The following is a 16230-nucleotide window of genomic DNA, read 5'->3' on the forward strand; positions in this document are numbered from 1 at the left end:
ATAAATGTTAAATTGAAGACAATTGAAATACATGCACCCATTCAAATACAGCCTTTTTCAATCTTCCTTTCGATTAATTCTACTCCAAATCCCCTGTCGGAAAATCTGTTGCCGTCACATGGACACACACAGCCTCCTAGAGACAACAGCGCCCAGCGCCCAACTTAAACCTTGTGGTCCTTCAAAAGACACTCTCGGCCTGGCCAGTGTCACCTGCAATGGGGGGCTTGCACTCCAAGACCTCCGTGACAGAGACCTACGTCATAGCTCAGTAATGACGGCCCTCGTTGGAAACGGTCTGGGGGACAGGCCGAGGAGGCTTGGCACTGGCAATGCAGACCACACACGCTCACACAAACACCAGCATATCCATGGGATTTGTACATGGTACAAATCACAAACAAATGCCGAAGAGTCTCGCTTTCAAGGCATTGTTGACAAAGGGCAGAGATATATCTGTGTCTGGTTGATGAGCGACACTTGTTCTCTCCATTATCCGACGACGTACACGACTGGAACACACAGACACACGCAGTTGTAAAGCCAGGGCCCTGCACTGTCGCCGATAAGGAATTCTGAAAGGGATGGTCGGCAGGAAAAGAGAGAGCAGCGGGGAGAGCTGAGGAGAGAGAGAGAGAACAGGAGAGAGAGACCAGGAGGAGGAGAAGAGATAGGTTGGCACCTGAAGAGGAGGTTGAGGCTGGCAGGAAAGAGAGAATGGATAGGAGAGGAATGGAGAAGTCCATACAGTGTGCGTCGGCCGACAGTCCCACAGACCAGCTGGCCGGCGTTCTCTTAACTGCAGCTTCCAGCCCGGATACTAAACCCATTATTACATTATCTCACACACACACACACACACACACACACACACACACACACACACACACACACACACACACACACACACACACACACACACACACACACACACACACACACACACACACACACACACACACACACCGCGACTTCACGATTCATCTGGGCTACTTTAAAGATGAACCCCTCTGCCCACCCGTCCTGTTTTAAACACTCCTCCACCCTCCTGTGTGTCGTGCATGTCCTCCACTACTCCATCCCTTGGGAGATGGGTGCTGAGGCTAAAAGTGAATCGTCCATCACTAATAATAGGACAACATATGACCCACAATATCCGACCCTAGTGCTGTGTGGGTGGGCTATCAATTAAAGCACGGGGAGATGGACCAAGAGGGCAATGTTCTGTTTGCACAGGGCTTTTTCCTCATCAAAATAATGTTATGTAACTAGAGGAGCAACTGGCCAGCTGCCTGTGTGTTAATATATCCAATACAATATTATTGAATAAATTACAAAGAAAAATGAATGATGGACTTTATAAATATCTGAAGGTGGAAAGCTATGAACAACAAATGCTTGATATATTTACTTGATTGCAAATATGCACACACATTATATATATATATATATATATTCTGGTTTGTCACTCGTCTTTGATTCCCTTGACAAAACCTGTAAAGACAGCACCTGCATCGTTTAATCACTAGAGCCGCTCAGAGGGATCAAACCTCCTCTGATGTGACACTCTTCCAGGCCTCAGCCAATGGCAACACACAACACAAGCCATGCTGTGCCCAAATAAAAGGTAACACTACACTACCACCGGTAGACTAGCTCCAACGTGCCCAGTGGTTTGGGTCTCTGAAGCATAAAACCACAATATTTTAATTGAATCCAAAGAGCAGCCGTTAAGCCACTCCGTAACCCCTTAGGGCCAGCCTTTACCGTGGTAATTACCATTATTGGACACCCATAATGATTGGTTTAAGGTTATTGACATGAAGCAGGACAGGCAGCTTCGTTGGGCGGTTGCAGTGTTCCATGCAGTGGAAAACAAATAATGCATGACGTGGAACCGTGTGTCATAAAATGAAGGACGGGCTAGGGGGATACATATAACAGATAGCGGGCGATAATCCTGGACCAAATGAAATGCAATATAGACGCAAAAACGCCATCGCCGTCTGACTGTGTGGCTATGATGATGAGGAACTCCATTTAGGCGTCAAAGTACCATGGTCAAGAGAACAGCTTTGGCAGTGGCACTCCTGTTGTGTAAACAGAGGTCTCTGAAAGTGTTCGAACCATTACGTTCTGTAAAAGGTAACAGCCAAAGGTCACATCCTCTCAGAAGCTTTCCTGCCGTCAGGCCAAAAAGATCGAAACACATGCTAACACATACACCAGTCAAACCTGAAGTAAAGAATACCTGGCAGAGAAACTTGTAGGATGTGTAAACACTGTGATCTCACACACACACACACACACACACACACACACACACACACACACACACACACACACACACACACACACACACACACACACACACACACACACACACACACACACACACACACACACACCTTAAAAGGACTACTTCTTCAAGTATCTCTATTAAGCTTCTTGTTGAAGTGAGGAAGCAGTTAAAGAACCCTGGAGAATAAGTTAGATAGAAAACTGTCTGTGAAAAAAGCCTTTCTAACCGCAAGGCTAAGCCCAGCTGCCGCCTCCTCCACGGGGCTGACTTGCAGATACTTGTGCTTTAAGTTGGGGATATGTGGGTGTGTGGTGTGGGTGGGGAGTTGGCTGGCTTCTGGTGAGCCAGCCAAGAGCAAGCAGCAGAGAGGCTGGTAGCTGGCATCAACTTCAGCTAGCTGGGAGGCAGGCAGCTCCTTACTGGAAAGTGATCAGTGAGGTTTTTTTCTTAGTTGCTTTTTTTTTTTTCTCTCCTTCCTCCTTCGTGTCTGAAACAGGTCAAGGCAGGTCCCCCTCCATCACCCTGCCTCTCTGCTTTTTTTTTTTACGAGCCCCACCTGGCAGCTTAGTAATCAACCTCTGCCACCGCCATTTCTGGTTGCTGACAAACGGCAGCAGAGGCAGAACCAGCAGCAGCAAAGTGGGCCGGTGTGTTGAACAAGGAATCAAACACATGTCGTTCATCTCAGTTGTTATAGAGAGCAACGGGGTTAGTCTGTTCAGAAGAGGTGTTCATACGTTAACAATTAATTTGCATGACACAAGTTTGGCCCCAAATTATGACTATGAGAAGTCCTCAGCAACGCACAAACACATCAACTTTACACACACACACACACACACACACACACACACACACACACACACACACACACACACACACACACACACACACACACACACACACACACACACACACACACACACACACACACACACACACACACACACACACACACACACACGATTGACGACTTAAAACTGGCAACTGAACACATCTGCCAGAGGACTGATCCAAAACATCATTCATTAGCACCTCTGGCTAAGGCCTATGCCTTTGAGGTGCTAAAATGTGCCAGACAAATGTGATCGTTGCTTTGTGCGTGTTACACTATACACGAACCACAACACATGACAGTTTATGTTTCCTACCTAAGCAATACTATTCTCGTTAGGCAGTTTGCTGGCCATTCATCAGACATCTTGGGTTATATAGCCGATTTGTTTTCAGTCTTTCTTTGCCCACCAATAGGCCTAATTCGGGTTTTATTTGCACAGTATGACTGCATTTGGGAGAAACAGTTCATCATTAAAAAAAAATGTGTACAAGGATTCCTTGTCGTGAACAATGACGTAAAATACGTCCTCAAGATTGTTAATGGTTAAACGTCTGTCTCCATTTGGATGGCACCGAGCAAAGGGACAACTAACTTAACTTGATCGGACTGACAAAAGGGCTGCATTTCAAATCCCGAATCCCCGCGGCGGATAACTAAAACAAGAAGTAAGAAGTGGATATCACTGCTTTTTGTTGATGCCACCTGGCTATCGCCGCAGTCCTGGATGCTTCCTCAGACTACGACACAACTAGCCCCATTCGTGACCCAGAAATATACTGTAGGGTCACCATCATTAACCACCTTTGGACGGTTTATGACAATGGCCTATGGCGTATCATTAACCATCTTTGGATGGGGTTTGAAAATGATAATAAGCCGGATTTTCGGCTGACAAATGGGGATAGGACAGAACAGGAGGGAGGAGGAGGGGTACAAACTTGCCGCAGTTCGGAGTTCTGCAGTACCGACATTGTCGAAGTAAGCAAGCCGCTGCCACGCACACATCAGATAGCGATTTATAACAATTGACAAATTAACATGAATACTTACTATCGCGTGCCTTGGCGAGAAGCGCGAAACGCAGGTAATCCACAAGTTCACGCGATTTGATACGGAGAGTAGTTGAAGCGAACAAGATGACTCGGTGACGGTGAACACAAGTTCTTCCACATACTCGTCGGCTGGCTAGACGTACCCGGGAGCGAAAATGAGGGGAGATTGTATTTTTTATCACTCTGACCGGATTGCTTTCTCTGTGTCTTTTCTCCACGTTCACATTCCCTGTGCTGTAAGATCAAACCATCACATTCCACCGCGTCCCCAACAATGAAAAAGGTGGGTTTTCCTTTCTGCGCCGGAGGACCCACCCCTTGGAATGACTGCGCTGTCTGACCGCAAAAAGAACGCCCTTCCCGGCTACAAGGTCCCGCCTCTCAAGACCAGCCGGTAAAAATGTGAGGGAAGCTGAAATAGAGACGAGCAAATAGGCATATTCAAGTTCTTGGAGGAATAATCCCTGCCTGGAATGCAGGCCATCACATTGCCCAAAAAAGGACGTTATTATTATGGGATGTTATGTCAATGGTCACAGTCACACCACAAGTGTTTTCTATCTGGCTTCTGCCTGCGATAAGTGAAGTTGTTTGAGCCTAGGTACCTTTTATGGTTACAGTTTTAGAAATAGCGAGGGACATTTTTTCTGTGTGCAATGACTCACTTGGTGGAAAAAGGCAGCAGTTAGGCCTGTCTTCATTACAAAAATACCTGGTACCCCACAAAAATGTGGGGTACTAACTTGTGAACCTGATGCTTGGCACTCCCTCACATTCAGACTCGTTATCTGAACTGCATTAAGTCACTTTGACATTTGAATGTAAAGGACATTCCTCTTGTTGTGAAACACATTCCTGACTGTCCCCTATGAAGCAAGACATATTTACGATAAGATAAGCTTGATGTTTATATTTTTCTGCATTCATCCTTCTATTTTCGCACCTATCACATAGCCCCTTAGTCTTTGTTTCCATTGGTAACACACAACATTGAGTGGCATATTGTCGACCTGTTCAGCTGCCCTGTAGCAGGGGCCAGTGGCTTCCCTCAGACAGTTATCCCCCCCCCCCCCACACACACACACACACACACACACACACACACACACACACACACACACACACACACACACACACACACACACACACACACACACACACACACACACACACACAGAGGATGGGCAAGACTCAGCAGATCCATCTGGACCACCACACGTCTAAATCCAGTCTATTTAGGGGTTAGGGGTATTAAACCTTCAGCAGAAAGGGGCTGGGTTCAACCTGCAGTCTACCTGAATGTATTCATACCTGAGCTGGAAGCCCAACCAGAACCTCTATGTGGAAAAAAACAACAACTTGAAAATATATTACTGGTTGTTTATGACTATATCATTAGAATGGTATGTAGAATGTATAGCCTAGCATGTATGTTATATCCGTGTCATTAACATGCTGAAGGGGAAGAGAACTTTGGCCTCTTGTTAAGGTCAATAGGACTGTAATTGACATTAGGTATTACACATTGATAATAAAGGTTTGATAAACTATGAATGCTTCATTGTCCTCTTTATTTTTTTGCCGCAGTGTGTGTGTGTGTGTGTGTGTGTGTGTGTGTGTGTGTGTGTGTGTGTGTGTGTGTGTGTGTGTGTGTGTGTGTGTGAGCTGTGTGGGTGGGTGCTATAAAAGGATATGATATCCTAATCTATGATGAGAAATTGGTCTCCTTACCAACAGAAAGCAAATATGCCAATCTCAAAGGTTATGTTAGTGCAACAAATAGCAACTAAAAGAAAAACAAAATAATGTTGAACATACTAATTTGTTATTGCGTCACCCATATCTTTCAAGCTATGCTATAGTCGTTGTATTTGCACATAAAATAAGCCAGACACAATTTGGCAATAAAAAATAGTTCTCTAACACTCTGTGGCCCTTTGTTGTGTTTCTCACAGTCGAGTCATTGTCCTATCCCATCAACCTATCATTAACGATACCTCCCTCATTAAAATATGAATATTCCTCTTATCATAGAATTCGACCTAACCAGTGAGATGCTGTTTTGTTGGCTGTATATTTCGAACAGGGTAAAAGGCCAAACAAAGTGACGAATTAAGAGGAAATTAAAAATAAATTGTAATAGCTGCTGTTTGCTCAAGGCAGTCCAAGGTGTGCCCGACATCTGAGCACCATAGAGCCAAGATGGAGCACAGGTGCATGTTCGGTGACATGTGTGTGTGGGTGTGCATGCACATTTATGTGTGTGAGTATTCGCTAAACATGTGTGTTTGTGTGTGTGAGTGTGTGTTCGCGTTCCAGCCCGCACATGTAATCATGTTTAAATGAGGGAGAAGAAAAGGAGAGACGATGTGTATGTGTATCAATGTGTAACAATGTGTATCAATCAATACATCAGTTTATAGATTCAGGCCTGTAGTGTTTGAATGAGAAGTTTGCATAATAAATAAAGAGATGCGTTTGCATTTGAAGACACAGGTACCCAAAACAAGAAAAAGTGAGGAGATGGAAGTTACAAACCGGAGTGGGAACTAACCTGTTATGTAGATGAAGCTACGCAAATCTCATGTTTCCCTCCTGGGGCAATTGGCTCACACACAGACAGCTTTCTGTAATTTGGGATATTTGCTGGAATAAATCAAATTAACCGAGTCTCGAATGTTAAACGAACTAGAACATAGTGGGATTGGAGGTGAGCAGGGTTTGGGATTTTCCTCAAGCCATACAGTGAATACACAGTCGGTGAGCACACACAAGCACAAACACACACACACACACACACACACACACACACACACACACACACACACACACACACACACACACACACACACACACACACACACACACACACACACACACACACACACACACACACACACACACAGGAAGAGAGCTGTCCCCCCTGGTCCACATCCTTCCTAATCACAAACATCCTCCATCGGCAACATTGGCTACCAGGAACACATAGACAGTATGAATCATAGGTGAGCGCATATGTTGCCATTGATAAATCCTTTCCTTTGTCTATTGACATCTTACCGATATAGTATTTTGTTTTCTTTTTAGGGAAAAGTTGTCATTGTAATATGGTTAAGTGGGATTTATTCCAGATTCACAGATGATTGTTTATTCATATTTATTTTTACAGCAAGGATTAAGGATTCATCTATTTACTTTCCAAATCTAGTTGCACTGATGGCACAGATTTTTGCCCACCTAAATGTGTTGTTCACAAAAGCCGCAGCAAACCGTATACTGCAAGCTGTTTAGCTGAGCTGCCAATCCTTTCCAATTCCAGATATTTTGAAAGGTTTTTATAAAATCATATGAAACCACATCATAGCTTAGGTACTGTACAAGTTGTTATACGAAACTAAGCATTGTGTAAAAATCGAAGAACTTGGATCATCATGTAATTTTTGTCAACTACAAACTACCTCCCTGACTTATCTGTTGAGCACAATCTTCCACATTCCCCTTGCCGAACCAAGTGTGACACGTGTGTGTGCGTCACACACACACACACACACACACACACACACACACACACACACACACACACACACACACACACACACACACACACACACACAAACACACACACGCACACACACACACACACACACACACACACACACACACACACACGCGCACACACACACACACACACACACACACACACACTTGTGTGTGTGTGTGTCTATTAAGCACTATTTGCTAAATAAGTGTGTAATGGGTTATTGGGTATCTGAAGACTTTGGACATGTGGCTAATAAATACCTGGATTGTGTAGTTCCTATGGTATTTTAAGATGTTCAAGGTTGTTCCAAAGTTCTTCAAGTTAACCCCTGTTCATCTTCATTGTTTCGGCATTAGCGCAAACATTATTGAGAGCTCTGTTCTCAAAGATGGGATGAAGGGAGGGACTTGCTGTGGTGTTTAGGAAGTATTTTCTGACCATATTTCCTTGAGTAACCAATCCCTGACAGTCCTGTTTGACACATTAACAACATAATCACTCCTGCACCTGGAACAGACTGATGTGCCATCAGATGTGTCCTTTCAAATAAGTATTGCAGTAGTTTTCTCTAATCATCTCCAACCCTGCAGCCCCTTCAGCCTCTCCTTAAAAGAAAAATGGGTTCCATCCCTTTCCAAACACTATAGGCGTATTTCTAAATGCCTTTTTTCTAAATAATATTCAAGAACCTTTTTGCTCCACAGTTTTTGGTCCAATGTTCACAGTTAACCTGGTAGCATCCTTTCTCAAGAGGCCTTAAGTGCACCTTGACCTTAAACGCATCTGTAACCTAATCGACACGGAGCACCGGGTCAAAGGTTGTGTCAAGGGAGGATCGGACATGCAGGATCTCTCTCCCTCCCTGCCCTTAGGATGAGGGCAGGGTGGCACAACCCTGAGGTCTGCATCTCTCCCATGCCAACACCGGCCCTGCAAATTAGAAAACAAGGAGGTCCTTGGCAGTGTTCCCTTTGCCTCTCCTCTCCTCTCCTCTCCTCTCCTCTCCTCTCCTCTCCTCTCCTCTCCTCTCCTCTCCTCTCTCCTTCATTCTCTCTGAACACCTGCACTGAAATCCTACCGTGCTTTATCTGCCTTATCTGTGGAGATGAAGAGATTCCTCAGGGCGACCCATGCGGCAGAGCAGAACATCAGGGTACGTGTTCTGCACGGACTGGTGGCTTGGTTCTCCAGTGTATAGGAGCCACTCTGAACAGCCTTCATAACCCTTCTAGCTTCTACACACACGCACACTTCCACGCGCACACACCCAGGCACGCGCACACACACACACACACACACACACACACACACACACACACACACACACACACACACACACACACACACACACACACACACACACACACACACACACACACACACACACACACACACACACACATCCCGAAGGAATGAGATGGGATGGCTTTGAAAAAACTATCATAACCTTCAATTGCGAAGGTTACAAAAATGTGTGTAAGGATTAGATGGGATTAGATGTATGAAAACAAGCCCAGGAAATATGAACTAAATTCATAAAACATTCATCGCTAAAACGATGAATGTAACACATCACAGTTCTGAAAAATGAATAACCATTGTTTTGTTTCCACTGCCGAGTCATAAAACCAGGCTCGAAAGGGTTACATGGGCTTGTTAACCTTAATGTAGGAATTAAACAGTGGCCCCACAGAGACCAGGTTCCCTTTATAAGAAAGACCTACTACTGACGAGGCGTGGCTATTAACATATCAAAGGTTCGTTGGACAGTATGCTCACTGCGAGAAATGCGCATAGTTTATGGGCAATTATGGGAATAAATGCCCATAAATGGAATTGCCGGTCTTCTCCTCAAAGGCTTTTAGGACTTTTCATCAATCTCTACTTCCACCTAGCGATGAAAATCCAGCACTACATTATATTATTACTAAAATGAATTAAAGAAAAGTTTGCTCGTATTTTAAAAAATTCTACATTGGCAATTGGTACTATCTATCAATATTATCTTGTTTTCATATCTATATAAATACATAAAACAGTAATTAGATTAGGTAGGCTGATGATCCATGAATTCAAGACATATCTTAATTGTCTCGTGACATTGAATATGGATGTGAAACGTCTTTACGAACAATGCTCTGAAAGAAGGGAAATACCCTTATAAAGAACAGGCTGCAACTCTGTGCTTTCCGACGGTAGGGCCAACAGCTTTTTACGCAATCTCTTCTCCCCGTACTTCTCATTTAGTGTCAGTCTGACAGACAGGACGCGCCTTTGACTTGCTCAGGAGGATCTGCTCTCACGATAAAGAGGAGGACCGCTGTGTGGATGGTCTACACAGGTAAGTTTCAGGACTGTTGAATGTGTTGATAAAGTTAAGCCTTTAACTTGCTGCTATACCTAATAATCTACTTATAACAGAAACGCTATAAAGATGACTCAAAACAATTAAATTATAATAGTTAATTAAGATGTGCTTCAGTTTAGGTTCGCCTCAACCTTCCTGTTTACGACAAACTTTTTTTTTTAACTAATTTAATAGGCGAAATAACAAACATTTCTAAAACAATTAAATTATTATTCATGAAAGAACTCGATATTGTATGCCAATTGAAGAAGTTAGGTCTGACATTTAATATTAAAAGGGTATAAATATGCAGTGCAGTGTGCAGGTTCAGAGTGTCGGCCTCTCCTAACATTCTTTTATCAAACCGCTTTCCAATTTTTGGGAGTGTCAGTCTTGACTACATTTTATGATTAACTATATTTTTACGGCTAGTAGGAAGTAGGATAAAGGGTTATCTTGTAGTACAGCTTTGAATTCAGTGTGTCAGAAAAGGGCTAAAACAAAAAAAGTGTTTTGGGTAGCCTATGGCCAATTTGAATTACTTCTAGTCCTTCTTTCTCCTATTGGTCGCTTTGTTTGCTTTGGTTAAATTGTAATCTGGAGGTTAAATGACAGTTATAATACAAATACATGAATTAACTTGTTATCTTGATGGACAAGTTAAGATAATTAGACGTTAATGAACAATACACGTGGATATAAAATTGTACTTCATTTAAACTGTGGTAGCCTATAAAGGCTACATTTTGGAATCTGATCAGTTTTCTTTGCCACTTCCCAGATAGAAGCAGTGTTTTCAAAAAACAATGGACATGACTTTCATCACAGAGGATGAACCACTATCGCTAGACAACACTGGGCTCAACGGCTCTGCTCCAGACATCCCCCAGGCCAACGATCACTTCCTGGACTCTGAGTTCCGCTACCCCCTTTTCTCCGCCTCCTATGGCATCATCTTCATCCTGGGCTTCCTGGCCAACTGCTACGTCCTGTTCGTCATCCGCCGGATACGTGGGGCACACGCCATCGGAGAGATCCGCGTTTACATGGCCAACCTGACCGTCGCCGATCTCCTCTTTGTCTGCGCCCTCCCCTTCTGGGTCGGCTACTACAGTCGCGACGGTGACTGGATCTACCCGGACTTCCTGTGCCGTGTGACCGGCTCCATGTTCTTCATCAACACCTACTGCTCCATCCTCTTCCTCTGCGCCATCAGCGTCAACCGCTACTGGGCCATCTCGCGGCCTCTCAGCGCCGCCGCCTCGGACAGCTGGCGGCGAGGTGCCGGCGTGTCGTGCGCCATCTGGGCGGTGACCTTGGGCGCGGCGGTGCCGTCGCTGCTGTCGCCCGCCTCCTACCTGGACGAGCGGAACAAGACGCGCTGCTTTGAGGGCTTCCACCGCCAGAGCGACGAGACCAAGCGTGGGGTGGCGCTCACCCACTTTCTCATCATCGCCATGTTTTTCGTGGTCTTCATCCTCGTGGTGGCGTGCAACCTCCTCATCGCACACGCCTTGCTGCGGAAGCCCCCGGGGGCCCGGCCCAGATCGGCGGCGGCTGAGCGGGAGGGTCAGAGCGTCAGGGCCCCGGCGTCCGTCCGGCCCCGCGGGGTGAGGCGCCAGGCGCTGCAGATGCTGTGCGCGGTGGTCGGCGTGTTCGTGCTGTGCTTCCTGCCCCACCACGTCGTCCAGGGACCGTGGACCCTGGCGGTGCTGGGGATCAGTGAGGGCTGGGGCAGTGTGACCTGGAGCGGGGCCACCCGGCAGACCCTGAACGACGCCCATCAGGTCACCTTGCTCCTCATGGGCCTCAACTGTATCCTTGACCCGGTGGTGTACTGCTTCGCCACCAATAAGTTCAAGACTTTCATTTCCCGGCACATGAGGAAGTTGATGAAGGGGGAAACGTGCTCCGCACAGACGTACACCAGCCAGGTGTCCACTCAGGAGAGCGGTCGGAGAGCCCCAGGAGAAGAGCATTCAATGGCGACGATAGGGAAGGACTGCCAGATGCACGGCTAGAGCTGAACGTCACAGAGAGGAAACACAGCAAGGATCTTGAAGATTTAATGACGGTGAGAAGGTGGACTATTGTGTGAAGCCAGCGATGTATTATTTCAGGTTAGCGACAGTACAACTATGGAGGTGGTGTATAGCTATAATCGAAAATGTATAGCTTGTTATTATTGCTCTCATGCACAAGAGACATACATGGAATACATAGGGTTGTGGTGACCACTTCCTATCGCCCATGAGCGCTCATGTTCAAGTTGTTTAGTGTTTGCAAATGTGTTTGAATACAGGATCATATCACAATACGTTAGAAGATCGGCATTAACAACAACACACTGATGTCTTTGAATGCTATTTAACTCTGAAACTTTAGATTTTGTGAATTGGTTCCCATGTGTTTTAATTTTTTGGAAAGCAGAAGGAAACATGCTGCGTCACAATTGTCATTGTGGAATTTTATTGAAATGCGAAACAGGATCCTATTGTGAAATGTTTTTAAGGCAGTGAACTTTTGTAGACGTAAGGTATACAGTCATTCTGAAAGTATCGGGCTCCAAGAATGCTTCAACTCTGTCAAATGAGTCTCTTGTTTGAATCTATTTCTTTGTTCATCCAATGAAGGAAGGGGGAAGAAAATATTCTCCTATAACAGGAGGACATTTGTGTAATTGTTTGTGTATTTGAACACCGGCAAAAGACCAAGATATTGAATGGTTAATAGTTGCGTAAATCAAATGTACACACATCTAAACCAACTAAGGTCCACACATAGTCACACAAATCACTTAAATCAGAAAACATGTTGAGGAAACTTCCACAGAAGAAAAGTCTTATCCGGAAGGAAGTGATTCTAAATGTTGTAGCCATATTTGTTTTGTTGGATATGTGTATATTGACTAGAACCGACCCAAGATAAACGGTTTTGTAGATGAGGATGAGGACTTACATGATAAATCCAAATTCCTAAATCCGAATTATATCATTCATTTCTTCCAGTTTGTTTCTTTTCAGTTTGTTTGATTGATGTTCCTCTTAAGCCATTGTTTTTTAACGACAAACATTATGCATGTAGTCTCTTCATTTATGTTATTTATTCAAATAAACATCTTCACATTTCTCAAACACGAAAAACAAAATTTGTACTTTCATGTAAAAATAAGATAACAAACATCGGACAATCCATGTAAACTTCAAAAGCTGTTGATAAAAGTGGAAATGTAATTTTGCCATTCCCCGTCAACCTTAATTTTCCTCTCCAAAGAGGTCAAATACTGGTCATGGAGGTCAGGCCATACTGTTATATGTAATTTTCAATCATGAAGGTCTAGGATAGGCTGAATGCGACGTCATGGAGGTCTAGGGTAGTCTGGATTAGACGTCATTTCCAGTCATGAAGGGCAAGAAAATGCTGGAGTAGACATCATGACCAGTCATGGAGGTCAAGAACATACTGGAGTAGACCTCATGACCAGTCATGGAGGTCGAGGATAGGCTCCAGTAGATATCCTTCCCAGTCATGGAGGTCTAGGATAGGTTGGAGTAGACATTATGACCAGTCATGGAGTTTGGCTTCAGGTCTCCGTAGGCTAGGTTGGTTCCGGTGTAGTTCATGTAGTCACCTTGACTTTCAACATGTGGCAGGCCATCACTTGGTTTGAACCAATAAATAACAAACCAACAAATCAACTTTGCATGATATTATATCAAATACATTCTTGGCTACTCACTTTTTGACTCTCAATGTAACTTGCACACAAAAATTAAGACCGACTGTAATAATGGTTGTGTAATGTGTGTGTTTATAATAACTAATGGCTTACCTTGTGGCCATTTTAGATCCAGTCAAACCTGTATATGATTTGACCAATGCACATAAACACACACAGACACACACACACGCACGCACACACGCACGCACGCACGCACGCACGCACGCACGCACGCACGCACGCACGCACGCACGCACGCACGCACGCACGCACGCACGCACACACACACACACACACACACACACACACACACACACACACACACACACACACACACACACACACACACACACACACACACACACACACAAACACAGAAACACACACACAGACACACACCCACACAAAACCCGTTTAATGTGTGCAAAAAATAGGGAAACAAATACCCATTCAATCAATGAACATAATTCTTTTCGAACCTTTAGCCTTGGGACTTGTGGATATCACTTCCTCCAGAAGCGTGCAACAGGTGGCATAACCCCCCCTGGCAAACAGCAAAGCAGCAAGCAGGATGAGCCAACCCAGGAGAGACAGACCAAAGCCTGCCAGACCCAAATGATCCACAAGAGCCAGTCCTAAACATAACATATCAAATGCACAGATAGTTAAAATGAACCGAGGTCGGAGGTGAACACACAATTAGCAGTGGCAACATTAGCGATAATAAGCAAGGGAACTCAATTCTAAATGTCATCCAACAAAAAACCTGTAGATTCTCTTCAGGATTTTGTGAACTAAAACTTGCACAGACTAATTAAATTGTATACACAATGTCACAAATAAATACAATGCAAATTTCTACCCGTAAAAAAACCTACCCGTCTTTGGCATGGCCAAAACCTGAATCAGGAATGATGAGCTGTTCACCGTTTGATTGATCCCCATCTCTAGGCTCTGAGCCATGCAGTGGTAGTAACCGCTATCCTCTGGCCTGGAGATGACCACATCCCTCCCGGTGTACATCACGTTAATTCCCAATCTGTTCAGAGGTGTCATGTGCCAGGACCAGTTGACAGCGAGTGAAGAGGTGGGGGCATGACAATTCAGCACCACGGGTTGACCCTCCATGACAACGAGGTGGGAGGGAGTGGCCGACACCTCCAACTTCGCCAATCGCTCTGAAGCGGGCGGAGAAAAGACGTAAGGATTACTTATAACTTAAGATAATTCAATTATATTAGTTATATTGCTGTTGGATTTTCATTGGAAGTCATGGTAATACACACTTACCTACTACGGTGAGGTTGAAAGCGTGACTGAAAGGTGATTCCTTTGGCTCATGAGAACATAGGTATTTCCCAGAGCTCTCAACGGTTGCTTGGAAGACTAGATCTCCCCCTACAATGTGGTATAGATCTCCCCCTACAATGCGGTATCGACCCAGAGTCTGGTTGAAATAATACCAAGAAATTGACAAATTTCCTACCAGATTGCATGTTAACTTCACTTCATCCCCCTCCTTTTTAATCACTGGCTTTGCAGCAACACTCGGGAAATTACCTGTAAAAGAAAATCGAACAGACCTTAAAAACAGCCCTGGGGTTCTTCTCTGAAATATACTTTATCACCGGAAAGACAATTTGACAAGACAAAAAAGTATGTTGATTTCTCATAAATAAACACAACTTGGCATTTTTCACTTTCCGAACTCCAACACCCAAGACTATTCTTATAACAAAGAGTTCCAAACCTGCTGTTGCAGACAAGAAGAGTAACATAAGAGACCAACGCAGCATCTTGGTACGATGGTCAACTGAACTCCTGATTGCCACTGTCTTCTCATCAGGTAAGAGTGGCAGGTTTATGTTATCATCCTGAATGAGGGAGGAAGTACCAGGTTCCCCTTCAAATGTTTGACTGACTGTACCGCAGTGAATGTCAACACAATAAGTTGATAAGTTGTGAGGGCAACAAGGTTAAATCAAGCCAAGGCCACTGTATTTTCATACCCCCCCTGCACTATGCACTATTTACCCTCAGACTGCTCCCAGTCAGATTTGTACCCCCTGACAGTTCGACCCAAACCCCTTTCCCAGAGGAAAAGCCGCCCCCTGGCCAATACTGGCCAGTGACAGGTTACTGCAGCGTTTCTCCTGCTTGCGTCACCGCAATCAGCCTTGATTGTTTTGTTCTGCTATCAAATAAAGATGTTTCCGCACTGTGCACATGCAAATCATCAGCATTCATACACATACATCAGCACCACTGCTGGAAAGATCTTAGGGGAAACAAAAGTCACAGCAGGCTCAGAAGGATTCTTACCCAAATTTACGGCATCATTACCTGCACCATGCCGATTTGTCCAAGAACTATTTCTTGTTGACCTCAAAACAGTCATCTGTTTGTTTTCTGGGCAGATGATCGGTACC

At 44.6% G+C, this 16230-nt stretch overlaps 3 protein-coding genes across 4 annotated transcripts in view; 1 reads left to right on the plus strand and 2 right to left on the minus strand.

Moving 5' to 3' along the window:
• The window catches only part of luzp1 (leucine zipper protein 1), a 38453-nt gene extending 33933 nt beyond the window's left edge, over positions 1-4520 (minus strand). The window contains exon 1 of the mRNA XM_056590190.1: positions 4191-4520. The gene's annotated coding sequence lies outside the window, so the exon portion shown is untranslated. The remainder of the gene's footprint in view (positions 1-4190) is intronic.
• Positions 4521-9985: 5465 nt separating this feature from the next.
• On the plus strand, positions 9986-13913 carry ptafr (platelet-activating factor receptor). The gene is made up of 2 exons (XM_056591270.1): positions 9986-10074; positions 10862-13913. The coding sequence occupies exon 2, from the start codon at positions 10887-10889 to the stop codon at positions 12099-12101; it is 1215 nt and encodes a 404-aa protein (XP_056447245.1). The 5' UTR covers positions 9986-10074; positions 10862-10886; the 3' UTR covers positions 12102-13913.
• LOC130383195 (low affinity immunoglobulin gamma Fc region receptor II-like) lies at positions 12525-15631 on the minus strand. 2 transcript variants are annotated; one of them, XM_056591271.1, is made up of 6 exons: positions 15552-15631; positions 15092-15361; positions 14680-14979; positions 14281-14436; positions 13913-13940; positions 12525-13740 (listed from the first exon to the last, which is right to left on the minus strand). In XM_056591271.1, the coding sequence occupies exons 1-6, from the start codon at positions 15595-15597 to the stop codon at positions 13617-13619; spliced, it is 924 nt and encodes a 307-aa protein (XP_056447246.1). In that variant the 5' UTR covers positions 15598-15631; the 3' UTR covers positions 12525-13616. The 2 variants fall into 2 exon arrangements, with proteins under 2 accessions (XP_056447246.1, XP_056447247.1); XM_056591272.1 differs by lacking the exon at positions 15092-15361 and having other exon boundaries at positions 15552-15621.
• Between the last annotated feature and the right edge of the window lie 599 nt (positions 15632-16230).

This window comes from Gadus chalcogrammus, chromosome 5, assembly GCF_026213295.1.
Source record: "Gadus chalcogrammus isolate NIFS_2021 chromosome 5, NIFS_Gcha_1.0, whole genome shotgun sequence".
Lineage (NCBI taxonomy): Eukaryota > Metazoa > Chordata > Actinopteri > Gadiformes > Gadidae > Gadus > Gadus chalcogrammus.